Source organism: Leopardus geoffroyi, chromosome B2 (assembly GCF_018350155.1).
Source record: "Leopardus geoffroyi isolate Oge1 chromosome B2, O.geoffroyi_Oge1_pat1.0, whole genome shotgun sequence".
Taxonomy (NCBI): Eukaryota; Metazoa; Chordata; class Mammalia; order Carnivora; family Felidae; genus Leopardus; species Leopardus geoffroyi.
Genome location: NC_059332.1, coordinates 12785050 through 12804962, shown reverse-complemented (window position 1 = coordinate 12804962; position 19913 = coordinate 12785050). Strand labels below are relative to the sequence as shown.

Here is a 19913-nt window from a genome sequence, read left to right as displayed (position 1 = left end):
CTCAGCACCCTGTGGCCCTCTGGGATCAGAGAAGCTGCTCGTGGATACAGGCATACCTTGTTTATTGCGCTAAGCTTCGGTGCTCTTCTTAGATACCACGTTTGTTTATTTGTTTTTTGGTTTTGTTTTTACAAATTGAAGGTTTATGGCAACCCGCCATTGGGCGAGTACGTTGGCACCATTTTTCCAATGGGAATCTGCCTGCTTCGCGTCTCTGTGCCGCCTTTTGGTTCATTCTCCCCGAATGTCAAACTTTTTCATTATTATATTTGTTACGGTGATCTGGGATCAGCGGTCCCGGCTTGCCGAGAAAGCTCAGGGGATGGTGAGCGTTTTTTAGCAATAAAGTACATTTTAATGAAGGTGCACCTTTTTTTGAGAATGTAAGGCTGTTGCACAGTTGGTAGACTTCAGGGCACCGTACGTGTAGCTGTTCTACGTGCTGAGAAACCAGAAAATTCACCGGACTTGCTTTGTTGGAGTACTCGCTTTACCGCAGCGGTCTGGAACTCAAAGCAGTAATGTTTCCGAGGTGTGCCTGTAACGGACTTGACTGAGGAAGCATTTGTACTCGGTAAAGATGCGTAAAGAAACAAGACAAGCTTTCCACACCTACATTTTGATCCAACTGCAAAGAAGTAATGAAGCAGAAATGGAGTTCTAGTTCCTAGAGGGACAGGCCTAAAAAGCGGACTTAAAAAGGGGGGAATCAGGGGGCGCCTGGGTGGCTTGGTCAGTTAAGCGTCTGACTTCTGCTCAGGTCATGATCTCACAGTTTGTGGGTTCGAGCCCCGTGTCGGGCTCTGTGCTGACAGCTCAGAGCCTGGAGCCTGCTTCGGATTCTGTGTCTCCCTCTCTCCCTGCCCCTCCTCTGCTCACACTGTGTGTGTGTGTGTCAAAAAAATAATAAAAATAATAAAAATTAAAAAAAAAAGGGGGGTAGGAATTGAGTCACAGAGACACCATGCTCTCCGTCGGAGGCACTGTTCATGAAGTGGTTCATCTCCGTTCACTAGATGCCCCCCAACTCCGGGGGTGCACACACCTTCCCGCCAGTTGTGACCTAAGGTGGCCCGGGCAGCCTGTGTTTTCTGTGTCCTTCCCAAGGCTGGCGTGGCGCCTTTGTGGGCGGGTCCCGCCTCCGGGCTCTGACCTCAGGGCTCGGCTGTCACACCAGCCCTCAGCAAGGGCCTGCCCCTGCTGCCCCCGGGCCTTTGCTTCTTTGCCTCTCTGTCTGTGGGGTCTGGCTGCAACTCCCGGCCACCCTCGCCGTCCTCCTTGGACTCCTGCGTCGAAGAGCAGGCAGCAGCCTGTGTCTGTAGGGACGCGCCTTGGGCTCTGCGTCCTGGAAGCCTCGCACCGCGTTGCTGGTGTGTAAACATAACCCCCGTGGCTGGACCTGCCGGGAGGCCCTAGGTGACCGTCCCGCAGGCATTAGCCCCAGGCGTGTGCCCTCCATGGGTGGCGAGGGGGATCCAGGGTGCATGTTTGATTGTAAGTTAACTGGGCACGTTTCGTGAAGATGAGCGGGAGGTGCGTGGAGTGGCTGGAATCACGCAGGAGCTAACTCAGTGTCCTTTCTTTCCCTGGCTCTTCAAATAATCCTGCTCTTGTCCTAAATAAACCTCACCTCCCGCCAGGCAGGAGGGAAAGGTGACTGCTTGGATGAGCAATGAATTCGGAAGGCCCAGGCCCGGCGTGTTGTGTGAGGGGCTGGCGGGGGGGCGAGGTCTCAGAGCGGCTCCTGTCCAGGGCTTCCCGGGCAAGGTAGACCCCCAGGGGGAACACGGCAGGGTTTTGGGGGGGGCGGGACGGAAGGTGCAAACAGAAGGTGCAAACGGGAGCAAACTGAGTCAGAACGCGGTAACCCGGGAGTGCTGGGTTCGGGCTCTGAGGGTCGCTGTTTTTGGCTGGGGGCTTGCCCTTGGCTGGGAGTGCGCCCGGATATCACCTCCGGATGACCGAGTCACCCCGGGGGGAGGGGACATCCTGGCTGAGCACCCCACTGACGCCCTCTCCTTGCTTTTTCCTCTTCGAAGGACGGAGGCTGCACTTGTCCAGGAGATGTCGCCAAAGCCTTTGGTAAGGGGACAGGGAGGGAGGGCAGGGAGCTCCCCCAGAGCCTTTGATGGGAATCTGAATGAAGAGGCGGGGCATGTTGGGGAAATTCTGAGCCTGTGCTGATTTCCTATCCCTGGATTTCGGCCCCGATTGGCCACAATCCCCATGTGGGCTTGGTTCTGGTTGGTGGCTGAGCAAACCCAGCCGGCATCCTGGGGTATAGACGCGGGTGACATCTTTACAAGCCAGGTGTAGAAGGCTCAGGGTGCCGGGGAAGAAGCCAGTATCGGGCCCAGAGTGACCTCAGGGAGGGTCTCCAGGACTGAAGTAGGGGGAATCTTTTGGGAGGGACCAGAGCCCCCCCCCCCCCCAGCACTTTGTCCCCACAGGCCGAGGCCCCTGTTTCCCAGCAGGGGTAAGCCGGGGCCACCTGGCTTTTCCTTGGGAAAGCAGTAGGCAGGCAGCGCCTCCCCGTGCTGTGCCCTCCGTTCGCCACTTACCCGTGGCCAACTGCGTCCGTCAGAGCTGGTTCATCAAGCGTGTTGGTTATGGAAGGGAACCCTCCCTTATGGAAGGGAACACTCTGTGTAATCCAGGGTGCCTACTTGATAGTTGAGGCTGAGGCCCTGAGAAGTGAGTGACGAGGTCGGGGTCCCACAGGCCGCTGCAGAGCAGGGAGAGTCAGGAGCCCCCCTAGCTCACCCCTGTTAGCCAAAGACGTTTTTGTTACTGAATTTTGCACTCAGTGTACTTGCTGCCTGGGTGCTCCGGCTTGGGTTCCCCACACAGAGTAGGAGCTGGCACTCCTGGTGGGTAAGTGACTGGTTGTTAAGAAGATGCCCGGTAGATAACAGTTCCTGGTTTGGGGGATCCCCTCTGGTGGTCAGTGGGAGGCCTGGCTGGATGCTAGTTTTCCTCTGCCCCCTTAAGGTCACGGCAAGAGGGGCCAAGGATCCAGCATTCAGGTTAGGGACCCTGGAGTGAAGGACCTGTAAGTCTTGCCACCAGGTAGAAGGGGCCCGTTGTGTGCGGCTTGCCTGATGCCAGGCCAGGGGGCCAGCCGTGCAGGGCCTGGTTCTCTGAGACGCTGAACAGAAGGCCCCGGCCTGCCTAATGCAGATCCCACAGTCCTCCTGTAAATGCGTCCATGACTCGATGGAAGAGGTCAGGACCACTTTTCAGGGGTTCCTATGCTTGGTGCTCCTCCTTGCCCTTTATCCTAATTACTGAATCCATCTGAACCCCGATGTCGTCGTGTTCTGGATGTAAACCCTCCATAGGCCTCAGAAGTTCATAGTCAGTGGAGATACTGCACAGCCATCCGGGCACGGGATGGGAACGGTGAGATTTCTAGTTCTTCGACATTCGCCTTTTCCTTTCTTGACAACTAGTTACTCTAGGTCGACCGTGTGCCGTGCCCTGTGATAAACACTGGAGAGGCAGCTTCGGTGCCACACGTGTGTAGTATTTAGGTTTCTCTTTTTTTTTTCTTTTAATTTTTTTTTAAACATTTATTTATTATTGAGAGACAGGGAGAGACGGGGAGACACAGAATCCGAAGCAGGTTCCAGGCTCTGAGCTGTCAGCGCAGAGCCCGACGCGGGGCTCGAACCCACAAACCGCGAGATCATGACCTGAGCCGAAGTCGGACGCTTAACTGACAGAGCCACCCAGGCGCCCCAGGTTTCTCTTCTTAATACCCCGTCTCCAGGGTAGGAGTTTCAGTCTGTTCCTGAGGTCTTTCGTGATCTACACAGGCAGAGTGTGAGAGTGCTGATGGCCCAAGGTAGACCAGATGTCTGTTGGGAACACCAGAGGAGTGACTGTGGAGCAGGAGATTAGGCAACACGCTGGAGAAAATGCTGCCCCATTCTCAAGGCTGCTCTGATGACCAGACTTAGACCTCTGCTTGGAAGGTGGTCAAGTTGACCGTCAGTTACCGTCAAGGGTTTTCTAGTGCGTTAGCCCCCGATCATCAGTGGTGGGCAGCATTTCTCTCTCTGGGTGTCCAGTGCCCATCTTCACTTCTTAACTTTCTCCAAAAAGGGAGAGGTTGAACTCTCCACTTGATTATCGCTAGGAACAAAGGAAGGGTGAGTTGGAGCGGCCCGTAGATCCTTCTAGAGCCGATCTTCTCTGAGCGGTTTTCTCTGAGCTCTCCTCCCTTCTTGTCCTCACTGTTGGGAGTTTAGGGGCCGGAGCTGATTTTGTCATGCTAGGAGGGATGTTTTCGGGCCACACTGAGTGTGCCGGAGAGGTGATTGAGAAGAACGGGCAGAAACTCAAGCTCTTCTATGGGATGAGCTCCGAAACCGCGATGAAGAAACACGCAGGAGGGGTCGCCGAATACAGGTAAGGGGAAGCGCCAGCGCCCTGCCCTCTGTGGCTGAGGCCTCACATTTACAGAAACAGGACCGAAGCAGGTCTCGGATATCAGTTCTGTTGATACCGATGGGCCGTGGGAGGGAGCTAGAGAACGTACCCTGCTTTTTTCTAAACAGTCCCAGTTTTTATCCAGCCAGCATTTGCTGTGTTGGGGGCCCTCCAAAGGACGTGCAGAGCAGAAGTCTCTTGGCACGGGGGGCGGGAAATGTGACAAGGGGGCGACCAGTCTGGGAGGTGACACTCCAGATTTCCAGGGGATGGGCAGGAATGTGTTTGCCCTGTCCTTCCGATTGGGCCTTTGCTCGGCCAGCCCTGTAAGTGCCAGTCTCTCGCCTGGAATGAGTTCAGGCTGCAAGCACTGGGCTGAAGAATGGGTTTCCCGTTGCTTGTGAAACAGGTGTGGTGCACGGCGTTGCATGGAGGTCAGGCTTTTCCGGAAGGGTGCCGTGTTTCCCCTGCAGTGGGACCGTCCACAGCCTCCACGCTCTGATGGTTGACACAGGCAGCATTTTTAGCCATTTAATTGTGTCGCTCCCCGCAGAAGGCACGCTGACTCCTGCCTTTTTGTTTTACAAATCCACGATCCCAAGAGATAACCTGGCTATTTTCTGTGTCGCCTCCATTTTACGTGTCTGCGTGTGTGTTTTAAGAGCCTTAGGACAGCACATAATCATTGCCTGGCCCTGTTCCATAGAAGCTGCTATTACTTCTCATTGGCATTAGCCTGATGACAAGTCCCACTAAGCGGACAGGACAGAAGGTCTTGCATCCATGGAAACTCAAGCCCTCGCTGCTGGACACCCTCCATTTCTTACGTTCAGCCCATACTTGAAAGCTTCTCTAGAGAATCTGGGATGCAGAGGTGTTGTGGGAGAGTGCGATCGAGCCAGAGGGAAGATCCCAGAACCCCGCTGAGATTCACGGGCGGGCAGGTGGGAGGTGTGGGGGACTCCGCCAGACTTCCGCGCTTCTGTGGGATCCTGGCGGACTGATGTCCATTCCCATTCTCTCCAGTCCTTTTCTCCTTTGGAAGAGGAAACTCCATCACGATGATGTTGGAGCCTAGGGAAGGCAGGGTGGGGAACAGGAATAGGGGACCACGCTTCTACCATCATCCTGGAAACTTGGGTTAGAACAGGAGGACGCTGTCCCTCCCACGTGGTGCCCGATGGGAGAGGTGGCATGGTTCGTGAGGGTGGGCAGGGTGAGGATTACTGCCTCGGTGGCACCCCGGGCCTCTGGCCCAGAAGCTTCACGCTTTACCAGCAACCACCCTCCCTACCCAGGGGCCTGTGCGGTGTCTGCTGGGTGCTGGCACGTTAAGCGGAGCCATTGTGGTTCGGCAACAGCTAGACGCTTCGCCTGGAGTACATTTATTGCCCTCTAGCTGTTGCATCCGTTTCGGGTTCCAAGGAAAGTAGACAGGGAAGGGCAGACCAGGTTATAGCACACACGGAAGCCAAGGAGCCGAAAGAAAAACCCATCTGTAATTTCAGCAGGGTTTAGGCAAAACGAAAATAGAAGACTCAAGCATCTCAAGACTGTTCTGGAAGCCGATTAGACAAGAGAGGGAAGTGCCGAAGGAATTAGAACCTCAATCTGGAGGCAGCCTGGGCCCTGCGGGCTGCATCTGTTTTTTTCCGTCTCTCTCTCTGCCTCCCTCCCTCTTTCTTTCTCTTTTTTTCCCTGGCAGTTTACAGTCTTCTCACAAGAATGGTCCCCCTTTGACGTTGTATTTAATTAAGGTAGAGCTGTTTATGCCTTGCTGCTTCCTTCCCAGCCATTAACCATTTAGTCCTCACGCTGTCCCTGGGAGACAGATCAAAGTACCTCCGTTTTACAGATGAGAAGACTTGGGCTTCAGCAATAAGTGACTTGCACGAGGTGCCATCCCCAGGTAGCAGAGAAGCAACGATGAGAGCCTGGATGATTTCCAGCAAGCCCCGGGCAGGCCATGGAAATCTCTTGTAAAAAGCAAAATGGCAGTCACTGTGGGCACATGGGCAGAGATATTGGTCCCTGGTCACAGAGCGTGGTGATGTGAATCGTCTTGGGAGTGGCCAGTGACGGGCTCCGAGAGCTTGGTGCTCTGAACCAGCCCTGAGGCCAGCTTGGTCTAGTCAGTGGTTTAAAGCGGGTAGATTTCATTGCGCTTAAGGGTAGCCTTGGATGTGTGGATTTCAGCGCAACAAGAGTTAATGCTGTTTTGAAATCCTAGGTAATGAATTTCTGATTGAGAGATGCTATCTTTTCTAGTTGAAGAGACCAGGAAAGAAGAGTCCACCGTTTGGTTAATTGTCAGAATTTCCAGATTGCCCGAGCCTTCGATGAAGGCTAGAGTTTTGCATAGATTGGAGATTTCCTTCTTGTAATGCCCCTCCAGAAGCAAGTCTGGACTGTATGTCCATGCAGCCTAACAGGGCTTGAGCTGTCCATTTTGTGGATCTTCCTTGACTTACGGGGCTATGTCCTGATAAACCCATCTTAAGGTAAAAATATCGTAAACTGAAACCCATTTAATACACCTAGCCCATCGGACGTCGTAGCTCAGCCTAGCCCACCTTACGTGTGCTCAGAACACTCACGTTAGCGTTCAGTTGGGTAGAATCTTCTAACACGAGGCCTTTTTAATAAGGAAGTGTTGAATGTCTCGTGTCATTTGTCAAATACCCTACTGCCAAACAGTATATACAGGTCGTAAGGGTGCAGGGTGGTTGGTCACTGTATTGGGACCGTTCACCCCTCATGATCCCGGGGCTGACGTAGCTGTGGCCATCAGTGGCCTGCATCACAGGTGAGGATTGTCCAAGTCTGGAATGTGACATATGGTTTCTGCTGAAGGCGCATTGCTTTCACACCACGGCGGAGTCAAACCGTGGTACGTGGGAGTCTGCATGGATATCTCTTTCACCTCTTAATTGTAGGCAGTTGGCGGGGAGGCTGTTCAAGAGGTAATGTGCCACGTCTGTTCTTCCCCTTGGGCATGTGGGGCTCGGGGTCAATTGGACGCCGGTGTAGGGATTGAGGAGTAGCAAGGAGCAGAGTGGAGGCTACTGCCGAGAAGGTCACTTCTTCCAAGGCTGCTGATGAGGACTTTCCTTTTCCAGACGCTCCCGGTGGCCAGCAGTGAGGCTGTGCGTTTCGCATGGGAGGCACGCATTCATCTGCGATGCTGGTGTGGCCGGCTCAGCATTTGTAGCAAATGTGGGACTGGGATCAGAGGGTGTGGCACGGAGCTACCTGAGTGCCTTGGGGGCTGTGTCAAGTGCTAAAGCTGGGAGTCATTACAGCTGGGTTCTTACGGGGGGGGGGGGGGGGGAGGAAACAACCAATTAGAAAGAAAAGCTTCCTTTTTCTTCCAGAGCTTCTGAGGGCAAGACCGTGGAAGTGCCTTACAAAGGGGATGTAGAAAACACTATTCTGGATATTCTTGGGGGACTGAGGTCCACGTGCACTTACGTGGGGGCCGCCAAACTCAAGGAGCTCAGCAGGAGGGCGACGTTCATCCGGGTGACGCAACAGCACAACACGGTGTTCAGCTAACCTTGAGGATGCGGTGACTTCTGGCTCACGGGAGCTTCCACGCACACCTGCTCTCCCACCTCCTCCTGTGACATCAGAGATTCTGGCTGCTCCTGAATGTTGGACTCCTGCCTCCTGCTCCGCCACCTGCCGTCCGGAGGCTTTGGGGCTCCCCTTGTGCCTTCCGGAGCCCCGGAAGCAGGGCGCTGACCGGGTCTGTGGTCAGAGCCCAGCTGCCTGGAACTCATAACCTCATTGTTCAAATCAACTCCCCTTTTCCTTCCTTCCTTCCTTCCTTCCTTCCTTCCTTCCTTCCTTCCTTCCTTTTTTAAAGAAAAATGGTTTCACTTTAATATAATGCAATTATCTTAAGACTTGGAGTGCTGGAGTTTGCCTTTGCAGGAAGCAGGTTATCAAGGGAGCTGGGGGTTTTCTACCTACTTCCCATGCTTGGCTCTTAGCAGTCACAGAGGGGAGGCGAAGGGAGGGGAGGGGAGGGGATGGGAGGGGAGGACGGCCAGGCCTGTCAGGGTAACCCTCCAACCCCCCTCTGCTTTCGGTTGCTGGAAAAGAACCAAAAGCACCCGACCGGAACTTGGAGACTTGGCTCCGTGCAGATACTCATGAGGCATGGCGGCATGTTTTCACCACCTGCGTTACACGTGCCTTCTGGGAACAGGTATCTGTCACCATAAGGTCGATGCTGCTTTGAGGACACTGTCCCTGTCCCGGTTTTTCATTGAGTTTTGTTTCCCTTCATCTCCTCCCTCCTCCGTCTCGACCTGTCAGGCTGGCCTCTCTCTTAGATCGTAAGTTATTTTGGAGCTCCGTGGGATGTTTGGTGGAAAGGTCACCCACCAAAACCTGGGCACGTGGAATCCCGCTGAAAGACCGCAAACACCTTGACCTGTGGCTTCCCGAAAGTCATTGACTTCAATTAGGAGTGAGAATTCTTCCCTTCTCGGGGCCATCGATATTCTCAAGAAAGGTATTCTTGTGAAGTGGTCAGTTCATTGGTGACAATGCTATTTTCTGGGAGAAAGGACCCGGGCCTTGGAGGAGTGTCCCACTATGGCACTTCTAGAAACCGTGAACGTGGATTTGTTAACAGTGGCCACTTCTTTTGAGGCATTGCTTGAGGAGTAAGACTGGGAAGTATACGCAGACCAGGATCTTTTACTTTCTTTTATTTTAAACAAGGTTTAGAGAAGCAGACGCGAGAGTGCATTTTCCTTTAAAAAATTAAGTGACTCTCCTGGAATAGAGAAGGATCACACAGTGCTACCGTGGTAAGGACCCCGATGTCCACGGTGACGGACACCATACAAAGAATCCATCGAAACCATGATGGTCCAGGAAACTATCCATCCGTTTGTAGTCTTCTACGAACGCATTGATGGGTTCAGCACCTTCAACGCTCTTGTAAAACTTTTCGCCCCTGACTCCATTAGGAAGCTATTGTACTTGTGGAAACGTGAATTGGCTACACGTTTGAGATGAGGAGGGTCCGGAGGCTGTTTCAACATAGAGCAAGATGTGGGGTTTTGCTGGAGGCACTCCATGTTTTCCGTTTGCTTGTCTGAGGTTTGAGTCCCACACTGTTCCTGTGGAAGATGGTTTCTACTCAAGCTTGTGAGTTGAAGAGATTCTCTGTTGCAATAAGGGAGAGAAGTAAAAGAAGGGAGATCTTAAAGAAATCCATGCAAGATGTACTAGCGGTAGTAAGGGAACTTTCTGGGCACCCCTTGCTTAGCCTGGGCTCACCACTGTCCCCCTCTTACATCCGGCTGCGGTGCTACACGCAGAGGGGTCTGGGACGGGGATGCCCATCAACCCAGTACGGGCTGTGGTCTTTGCAGAGGCCTGTGCCTGCCTTACCCATCTTGTGTAAAGATTTTGTACCGTCTCTGCTCTTGGTTTCCACCTGCTGGAGGCAGGTCCCTTGCTGAGCTAGTGTTGAGGGAAGCGAATCACCCGGAAGCAGAGATTTTGCAAAAAGCTCCTCGAAGGCCCCGTCGTGCTTTGCCTTCATACGTGCATCTCTGCCTCCAGTAGCGCTGGGCCCCGGGGAGCCCCGGATGGGGTATCAGGTGCGGCGCTGGGTGCCCGAGTGTTCAACCGCCGCCCCCAGGCCTTCCGGTGTAGGAGTGGGTGCCGGAAGGTGTCCGCGAGTGAGACGCCGTTCACCAGGGGCCGTTCCTGCTCTGCATCTGGTGTTTTCGAGGCCCGTCCCATTGCCGCACGTGAAACCGCTTTTCCCCTCGTGTGAACATTTGAGCCAAGTCTGTAGCCACTGGGCCCCGACCTCTCAGAACCGTAAGCATCGAGTATTACATCAGCGGGGAAGGCGGTGATTCAGGCTGCTTTCCCCAGACTTGCCCGTAGCACGTGGCACGTCCGTCCAGACCACCCTGGAGGGAGGGGCAGGACCCCCTCGTGGGTTGCAAGGTCCCCCGGATCCCCCCCCACCCCGCCCCGGTGCCGTGCATACTCTTTTCAGCACTAATGCTCACAGCTCATCGGGGCCTCAATGCCAAGTCCCCAGAGGAGAGTCTTGGCGAGCTCCCCGCCCCCAAACATCTAACCAGGAGGACAGCAAGAGGAAAGGGGTTACCCGCTCCTCCCTGGGCTCAGTGAGAACCCCGAATTTAGCACTGAGAACTCCCTTCCGTCTCTGCAGAAGGATTTTATAGCCACACGTGCAGATGGGGGGCGCCTCCGTCGGCATGGGTCCCCGGGGAATTAGTTTCTGGGGTAACTAAGCCGCTTCTCCCTGAGAGCGGACACAGGGGAAACCTACCGAGCAGCGCTCTTGAGACAAATGGGGGCTCCTTTTCCGCATGTCAGGAGGTCCCCCTGGCTTGCTTAGTTTTTTTTTAACAGGCATGAGCTAAAGGAAATCCGAAGGAACTTTCCACCTTGGGACCACTAACCAGTGTGTAGCAAGGCCACTGGAGTCCCGTGAAGCTGCCAAATGCTGTCTAGAAACAAAGATCTCTTGTAAACAGCATTGTTCAGCTAGGAGGAAATAAACGTGAACTGAATAAGCCCAAAGTGGTGTTGAAACGTGCCTTTTATCTCAGGCTCTCATCTCCTGCATGGCCAAGCCTTCCTCCCCACCTCCCCGAAAAGCATTCCTAAGAAAGGCAAATGCCTTGCATCCACTCCCCACTGCAACGGACCCGCGATCACAGCGGGGCTAATTCTGGCGAGGGGGGGGGGGGGTTACCATTCTTTTCTCAACCTTGTCTTGAAACACCTGACAGAGGCAAGGACACACATTTGCAATTGGCACTGTTATTTTTATTAGTACGAGTATACTGAAACAATAAACTTGTACTGGTATACAGACAATTTGTTTAAAACAATTTTGTTCAAATTTTGAATCAAACATTGTTTTCTTATAATAATGAAATAATTTCTACCTAGAAAACCTGCAAGCACCATCAAAGAAAGGGACCATAAAATTCAATAAACAGACTCGAGTGTATCCTACAAATAGACACACCACGATTAGAAAATAGAATATGAATTCTTCCATTTTTTTTTTAATATTTGTTTTAAAAAAGCTAGTGCAAGTACAATATTTTACACTGGAATTACAGAGAGTATGCACGCATATGGAAAAAAGTTCTGTCACAATAAAAGCTCTTAACTATGTATGCACTTAAAAGTTTTCTTTTCAGTAAGGTGCAAAACATTCCTTCCCTAGTTCTCCTCTGTACTGGCCGTGTCAGTCTGATATTGCCCCAAAGTTCTGGTGTCTCTTTTCCCTTGGCCGGTGGGAGGCATACGATTGGAAGTTTGGTGGGTAATGATCTGATAGTAAAACAGACAGTGGTACGAATCTCAGAGATGGCTCTGGGGCCAGGGCCCCACTGGCCAGAAGTTAGGACTGTCTTAAACCAAGGCCACCACGAATACTGGCAGGGCTCTCCCGAGACCTCCTTTCACTTGACCCTAAATGGGTTTACAGGTGAACACCGAGCCGGAAGAAACCACCCCAAAAGGGCAGTATTCGCGGGACCGAATGTATAGGTGTCAAACTAAATGTTCACGGACTGAACAGTTGACCCCATTCCTGGACCAGATAATAAGAGCAGTGGTTCCTGGAAGAACCAGAGGAAACGTACACGCCCAGCTTCTTGATAACGGCCGTGTAAAGACACAGCTCTAAGCCAGCGTCAGTCACGTCAGACTTGATATTCCCGGAGGACGGTATATTAGCCCGGCAAGGAATGCCGTAAGCAGCACTTCCAACGCAAGCCTTCAGACTGGCCATGGAAAAGGAGACCGGCTCGTTGGCCATCCAGACAGCAAACAAACGAAACTAAAGGGGAAGAAAACTTGGGTGAAGTCTTCGATTATCTGCAGTGGAAGACTCGAGTCCTTTCGGGTAAGGAAAGTGACGGAAATTCTTAGAGACTGTTGCTGTGTCGATTCTACCTATTGGCCAAATGCACTTAATCTTAATACAGCTGAACCATTTGTATCAAGTCACGAAGGACGTGAAAAACTGAAGCCACTGTTCCCTCCCGCCATCGTACAGGTGAATGTCAGCTACCAGAAACGTTGCATTGAATGGTAAGGGAGGGGCTGAGATTCTGAATTTAAGAACTGTAGGTGGGTTTGTTCAATGTCCCCGCAGCTGTCCAGTTTCTGCTGGCTGCTTTGTGTCTGGGACAGAACAGGACTCTTCGGAGAAGTTGTTCCGTGTTTTACTGGGTATTTTGGCCTCAAGATTAAAGAAAAAACCCCCCAAATTAAAGTAAAATGAAGCATTGCAATTGAAATTCTTGTTTATACCCCCCATTTAAATGAGGTGCGGGGGGGGGGGTGGCGGAGAAAGAAGGCTGAACTTTTCTTTTTTTTTTTTTTTTTTCTTTTTTTTTTTTTTGTCCTCATAATGAGTTCTGTTTTACTGGTAGCTAGGATCCCTTGTTACAAACACTTCTTGTTCAGGATTATATTCTTTGGGTTTATTGAAACAGGAAGTGCTGACAATGTGAAACAAGATCTCTGAAGAAAAAGGAGTTGCAATGGCTTGAGAGTTTAAACCAAGAAAGGAGCTCAGAGAAGTACTTTCAGCACAGGAATGAACAGTATTCTCAAATCTCAGAATACAGAGTTGCCCTCCCTCCGCAGAGGGCTCTATGTAACAAAAACATAAAGGAAGCGTAGGTATAGTTTAAGAGCCTTTTACCTAGTAATTCTTCCAGGCCATAACCACACAAGTCTGATAATTTTAGACATGACAAATTTCTATATACAAAAAAAAAAAAAAAAAACCAACATGTAACTTTCAACCTTTATGCTTTTTTTCCGTTTTTACAAACAAGGTATGAAACTCATTGTTTCAACAGACCCATGTCTTTCGAACACTGAATGAATCATTTCGACATTCATTTTTCTTTTGTGCAATTTTTGAAAACATTACCTGTACTCCTCAAAGTGAGTGCTTCAAAATTTTTCTTCTTCAGCTTCTCAAATTAGGTGTACATTTAAAAAAAGAGAGAGAGAGAGAGAGAAAGAAAGAAAGAAAGAAAGAAAGAAAGAAAGAAAGAAAAAATTCCCACAAGGTATAGTGCTACAAGAAAAGATCCTATCCGTAAGGTAACGTATTTGAAGCGAGGTCATCTATGTAAAAGAAATCTCAGCTCCGGAGTGGAGGTGTGCAAATTCTTTGGAGTTTCCCTATCAACAGAAACACAACACTGTCCGTGGAAAAGAGAGGAAACCAACCCAACACAATAGCATAGGCATGTGCTTTATAAAAAAGTATATTTTCTGTATAGTTATTACTTGATGTGTTCCTAAATTCTCTATTTCAGAAAATCTGGGTTAAAAACACAAAGGTGGAAGCAAAGGCCCCCACTCCACTTTAAAAAATAAAAAGCGTAATTTCCTTTCCTTTTATATCACCGCTGAAGGCGCTGGATTGGGCCACGAGACTGCGGGCCCTTCTTCCACCTGGAATCATCATGGGTGACTAGGAAATAGAAATGCAAAGGGTTCTGGGAGAGAACAGACCAGTTTGTTGAGCTGCGTGCGGTTCACGAAACAGTAGCCATGACAACCAACACGGCTCACAAAGCCTGGCCTCCTGTCCAAGAACTCTGCTGTTTCTCCCACATCTGAAATACATGGCATTAGTGTCTTCAAAAGCATTTTGAGATTTTTTTTTTCCTCTATGAAAGAAATAGGTTTCCTTAGTAGTCACAGATGTTAAAGGGTATTGTCAATTGTTTCCTTAAAAAACAGACAAAAAAAAAATTCCAAAGCTACAACAACAAAAATAAATTTTGGCAACACATTTCAGTAAAGATCAAACTATGTGCAAAGAGTAAATTGTATGATTACTAGGAGCTACTGTTCATCTTGAACATGCAGCATTATATTGCAATCTATGCAGTATCTAAGGAGTAATCCACAAGATGCAGGAAATCCAAACATTCCTTGAAATTGTACAAGCCTCCTCCACAGCAAAGTGCTGCTTCTGGACACGTCAGTGTACCACACACACACCAGCCCCGTCCCTGAGTAAGAGGTGAGAAAGGTTCCGCAGAGTTCCTTGTAGGGGAAAAGGGGGTGCTGCCACTTCCTGGTGGGGGGAAAACCCAACACACTCACCTAACAGAAAACATAGCGGGTCACAATTCAGACTTAGAAATGGGATCCACAGCAACGAAAAAAAAAAAATCCAATCCTCCCACACCTAACTGGGTTGAGTTGGGCAAAACAAAACAAAACAAAAAATTGACCGACATCGAAAATGATTCTGAAAGTCCAAACAAAAATGCAATTTGGATTTCCACTTTAAAAGGTTTGAGGTAAGTGGCATCCATCTTTGTATCTCCCCCCACCCCCGCAATGTGGCCCAAACAAACTGAAATAATTCTTACGTTAAACATTCTAAGGAACAGTCCTTTAATGTATTTAGAAATCCCTAGAAAGAGAGGTTCTTGATTGTTGGTTTCTTTTTTTTTTTTTTTTTTTTTTTTTCTTTTCGCCCTGACTGATTTCTTGGTGATTGTGTTCCACTGTAAACGCAGAAGGCCTGCTGTTATTAGTTTAGAAATGGAAAACAGGAAAGAAAGAACTGAAGGTGGCTGTCAGTAGATATTGCCAAGCGGACATAGTACAGAGGCACATGGCTGATCCTTGTGAGCTGCACGGCACTGAAGAATTTCTATGCTTCTCATTGTCATGTTTGCTACACAGGAGCTGGCCAATGTCTGCCAACAAGAGGGGGTTCCCTGTCCTTGGGATGTGCTTCCTATTTGAAGGGAAAGCTGCCACTAAGGAGTGGTGGCCATTGTTCAAAGGGGCCCCTCCATGGCCACTGGTTGCATGTTCAGAGCGCATACACACACATCGGGCCACACTTCCCACCCGTGCTCTGAGGCACAGCTCCAAGTCTCCAGGACACAGACCCGAGGAGGGACCCACCTGCTCTGGAAAACACCTTGGAGAATGGGTGGATCTTGGTTGTGCCTTAGAAATGAACCTACCTGCTTCCTCCCCACACTGCACATTCACTATTCTTCATGGTGACAGAGGGACTCAAGCTGGTCCCCCAGCCTTCCTGTATTGGCTCTTTCTGCAACAGGGTGACATACATATGGGGATCCTGAAAGCTCCCCTCCCCAGCACTCAGCATCCGTGGTGGGGAGCTCACGGCGGGAGCTGCTCTCCTTCCCGGTTCCTTCCCTCCAGCCCTTCTGGGGCCGGATGGGGAATGAGTTTTAACTAGAGCACACTGGTCAGACCTGTTGGCACGGGAAGTGTTGCACACACTAAAAAAGCAAGAGCGTGAAATGGGATGATGTTTAGAAAGAACCAATTATTTAAGAATTCCTATACCTGAAATAGAAGCACAAAAATTACGATGATGTTCCTATTGCTCCGAACCGTGTATGTTTTCCCATTTTTAGTGTTGGTGTTGAGGATCCAGTTAGCACAATACTGGAAGTTGAGTCGAAAGGCGGTGATGTGTGTTTCTGCTTCCGCGTGAGTTTCTGTGAATAGTGGTATTGAGGAGGACGAAGTGTATATGGCAGCCCCATATTCCTCTTACCATTAAAGGTTACAAAACAAAAAGAAAAACAAAACCTAAAATTGCAAGTGCCCTGAGCAGAATATATGGAAGATTAAGCAAGGTCTCTGAGCAGAAACTTTAAAAACAAAAACAAAAACAAAAACCAGCTCTAAACAAGCAGTATGACCGCAAGAATGGGCTCGCCCAGCTCTCTGCTAGCATGCTGAGAGGATAATGAAATCCAAAGAAAGTTCTAGCTATGCTAAACCTATGCAAATGTTTTTGGTACACCCCAGAAAATGGTTTATAAATATCATGAAGTTCTTGTAAGAGCTAAATGTAACGAGATACTAGATAGCCAAAATGTGGGTTGATATTAGAAATTATGTTTTTAATTTGTAAAATGGAAGAAGAACTACTTTCAGCAGTAAAAGAAAAATCTGATGAAGTATTTGTTCAGATAAGTTGCAGCCACTCCAAGTGAGAATATTTAAAAATTTCTCGTTACTTATAAAACCTTGTTATTGTAATTTTTTTAAAGCACTTTAAGACACATGCCCAAAACCCACAAACAATATTTCAGGTCTCTGGGGATGAAAGGCTTAAACTGTAAAATACCCTTTCTGGGTTTGTACCAAACATTGAATCTCGATTTGATTTCAGATGGAAAAAAAAAAAAAAAAGTCATTCTGAAAATAACATTAATAACAACAATAAAGTAATTTAAAAAAACTTGCTCACATATATAAATGTCTTTATGGAAAACTCTCTCAATGAGTCTGAAGAAAATTCTCAGAGTTGTCCTGCTAAGACCTGTTTTTTTTTTTTGTTTTTGTTTTTTTGTTTTTTTTTTGTTTTTTTTTTTGTTTTTTTTTGTTTTTTTTTTTGTGACAGATGTAGAAAGACCAAAATGAATTCTGAAAGGAACATAACCTTATAAAATGGCCTAGAGTTTAGGCAGGTTAGAAAGTAATTTTGCTACATTTATTTATGCTCGTTCAGTCCCTCAAACCTTTCCCACAATGTTATTGGATAAAAACTGCAGGAATATCACACAAATTATAAACTCAAGATGTGCAAATCGCAAGGTTTTTTAAAAGTTCATCTTACAAAGAAAAACACTGGACAAAAATGAGTATTCTTTTTTCCATCCCTTTTCTCTCAGTTTCTCTGCCAGCTCTGCATATATGCCTTTACTTCTCTTTCTCAAACATCAAAGTGAAAAGTACATCCTGTCAGGCTGTACTTGGGGGTCATTCATTGTCACATACTAGTTCATAATTCACATTCATCCCTTTAAACCACATTGAAACTTCCAATATCTTGCTCGTGAGAAACTCTGCAGACCTGAAATGTAGTTACAGTGTTGAAAAAAAAAAAAAAAAAAAAAAAAAGAAAGCAACTTATATATATTTTTTGTTTTGTTTTGTTTTGTTTTTTCTTCCCAAAGAGTTTAAAGGGAGATACAGTACTTGTTGAATGATAGACCAAGATGCTTGGTAATAAAGTGTGAACAGCATTTTAAGTGCTTAGAGATAGTAATATATATATGCTCATCTTCAAAATCTAATTCCTCACGTCACACTGGAATCTGAAAAAAAGTGGCACCCGTGGCACCCGAGTTGTCCATAGTCATGAACTATAAACAGTACTAGAGTTAAAAGACCAGATTTTGCAAACCCAATGAGGAGCGCTTCCGCGGCTCTCGGCAGGGCGGTTTGAGCGAAGTCAATGTGATAACCTGATTGGTTTTCCTAACACTGCACAGAATCCAGAGTGGGCGGTCCGCTCCCCCGCAGCGCCCCGCCCCTGCCCCGCCCCCGCCCCCCCCCCCCCCCGCCGCGCGGAGCGCCAAGCTGCGCTGCCCACCGTGACACCCGGGCGACATCACTGCACTTGGTAAAGCAGAAACGAAATCCCACGTGTGGCAGTTGCTCTAAAAAAATATCAGTGCAGTCAGGCCCCATAGGGGGAAATATATCTCTATAGGATTAAAAGTTGCTTTTATTGTAAAATATGTTGGAGGGAAAAAAAAAAAAAAGGTCCTTTTACACGGTTGGCTTTCCGTCTGCTGTCGGACGCCTCTCTAGCAGGCCCTGCACCCGGGTTCCTGATGTTTGCTTTGCACGTGAGGCCCTCGCCAGGCCCCTGCCCTGCTGGCTGGACCTCCAGGCCCGTGCCAGAGAGAGGGAGGCAGAGGGAAGGAGACACCCTCCACCCCCGCCTTGCACCCGCGCCCCCCAAGTGCACGCCCACACGCCCCCTTCCTCCCCTCCCAGGCAGCTCCCTGCCCGCAGAACCTGCACAGGAAACCGGCGGAAGTCAGCGCCCGGGCCGCGGCTTCCCTGCAGCTGGAAAAGGCAGGTGCTCGGAAGCCACGTTCCTTTCTCCCAGGACGCCCGGAGCCTGCGCGGGCCCTGCCCTTCCCCCCTCCCCCCCCACCTGCCGCTGTCACTCCTGGAAAAGCATGTGCCCCGGTCTCCTGCTGCAACACCAGCTGTAACTCTAATGACAAGGTTATAACAGAAACCTAAAGAGGGTAACATGTAAATACTGTGTTATTTAGCCTACAGTACAGTAATCTGGATACAAATGAGAAGGGAGAGCCGAATTTCCTTTCCCCACGCTGCCTCTACTTGCCTACGTTAGACCGGCCTTCGATGCAAATCTTAACCTCCTGAGGGATTAGAGAAGGTTTAGGAAGAGTCAAAGGTGGCTCGTCTTCCGACTTCTCCAGTTTGCGGGTCTCCGGCGCCGACCACCTCCTCTTCCTGGTTGCCGTGGGCTTGCTGGGTTCGATTTTGGTGAGCAGGGACGCTGCAGGCAATGCTATTTTTTCTGGAAACTTGAGTTCGCCGTTCTCGGACAGCATCGGGGCGCTTCCCTGGTTGATGCCGTTCTCCTGCTCCGTGTACCTGTGTCTGCTGCCCGCCAGGCTGTCCGTCTTTGAATGCTTCAGCAGGACGCTGGCCGGATCCACGGGCGGGCCCTTTTTAACAGAGCCGTTCTTCAGGTTCTTGAGGGTCAGTGAGATGCAGACATCCCCAACAGAGAGTTTGGAACACGGCAGATCAAAGAGCTGGCTGGTTCTCTCTGGACAGCAGGATGACCATCCCTGTCCAAACACAAAAAAAGGGTACTCTACCAAAACCTCCACGCTGACCTGCGGAGACAGTGAGAGACAGAGAGCAAAGAAGAAGGAAACAAATGAAGACATTTTAGTCTTGTTTTATTTCATACACGCCCACGTGCCTAAGCCAAAGGGGGGCGGGGGAGGGAATAAGACTGTTCCGCGATCCTCATCCGCCAACACACGCAAATGAGGCCCTTCATTTTTTGCTGTACCTGTATTTACCATATATAGGTGCTGGGTAGAAGCCAGTAAAAAAAAAAAAAAAAAAAAAAAAAAAAAAAGTCCATTTAGTGTTCACAGTATCATTTTACTGAGTATCAGCTCTATAGCTGGCCTCCCTTAGAACAAATGGATCGGCCCCCAAGGGCAATGGAACAGGTGCTCAGTGTTCAGCTCTGGAGCACAAGATACAGTCTTGCACTTTCTCCGCTCACTGGGCAAATGCCATTCTCACGTCTGACAGAGCTGATTAGGAATCCGAATGAGGCTGTATGTGAGGTCCACCAGGCAGCACTTACCTGTTTCTATCACTGTATCCCTGGCCCCTAAAAGGAGACCTGGTGTATGGTTGAAGCTTAATAAATATTTATCGGATAAATGAGCCGTGTACTCAAAACCCGGGGAGAGCAGAGCCGGTGAAGGCTGGAGGAAACAGGCAGGGCTTCCCCGTTTTTCTGGGACCCCGAAGGCTGGGCAGCATTTCGAGAGGATTGAGGGGTGGGCAGTGTTGGGCAGAGGGTAAACTGGGCAGAGAGAGCAAGTACTTGGCCCCGC

The 19913-nt window shown here is 49.5% G+C and overlaps 2 protein-coding genes across 14 annotated transcripts in view; one reads left to right on the top strand and one right to left on the bottom strand.

Moving 5' to 3' along the window:
• GMPR (guanosine monophosphate reductase) overlaps window positions 1-8340 on the top strand; it is a 44680-nt gene extending 36340 nt beyond the window's left edge. For both annotated transcript variants that reach the window (XM_045497321.1, XM_045497320.1), the window contains 3 exons: window positions 2040-2082; window positions 4254-4413; window positions 7809-8340. In XM_045497321.1, coding sequence (XP_045353277.1) covers window positions 2040-2082; window positions 4254-4413; window positions 7809-7989 — 384 coding nt within the window. In that variant the 3' untranslated portion in view covers window positions 7990-8340. The remainder of the gene's footprint in view (window positions 1-2039; window positions 2083-4253; window positions 4414-7808) is intronic.
• A 2909-nt stretch (window positions 8341-11249) lies between these two features.
• ATXN1 (ataxin 1) overlaps window positions 11250-19913 on the bottom strand; it is a 424117-nt gene continuing 415453 nt past the window's right edge. For 11 of the 12 annotated variants that reach the window (XM_045497312.1, XM_045497308.1, XM_045497309.1 and 8 more), the window contains one exon: window positions 11250-19169. In XM_045497312.1, the coding sequence (XP_045353268.1) occupies window positions 18639-19169 (531 nt within the window). In that variant the 3' untranslated portion in view covers window positions 11250-18638. The remainder of the gene's footprint in view (window positions 19170-19913) is intronic. The other variant, XR_006717031.1, reaches the window with a different exon arrangement.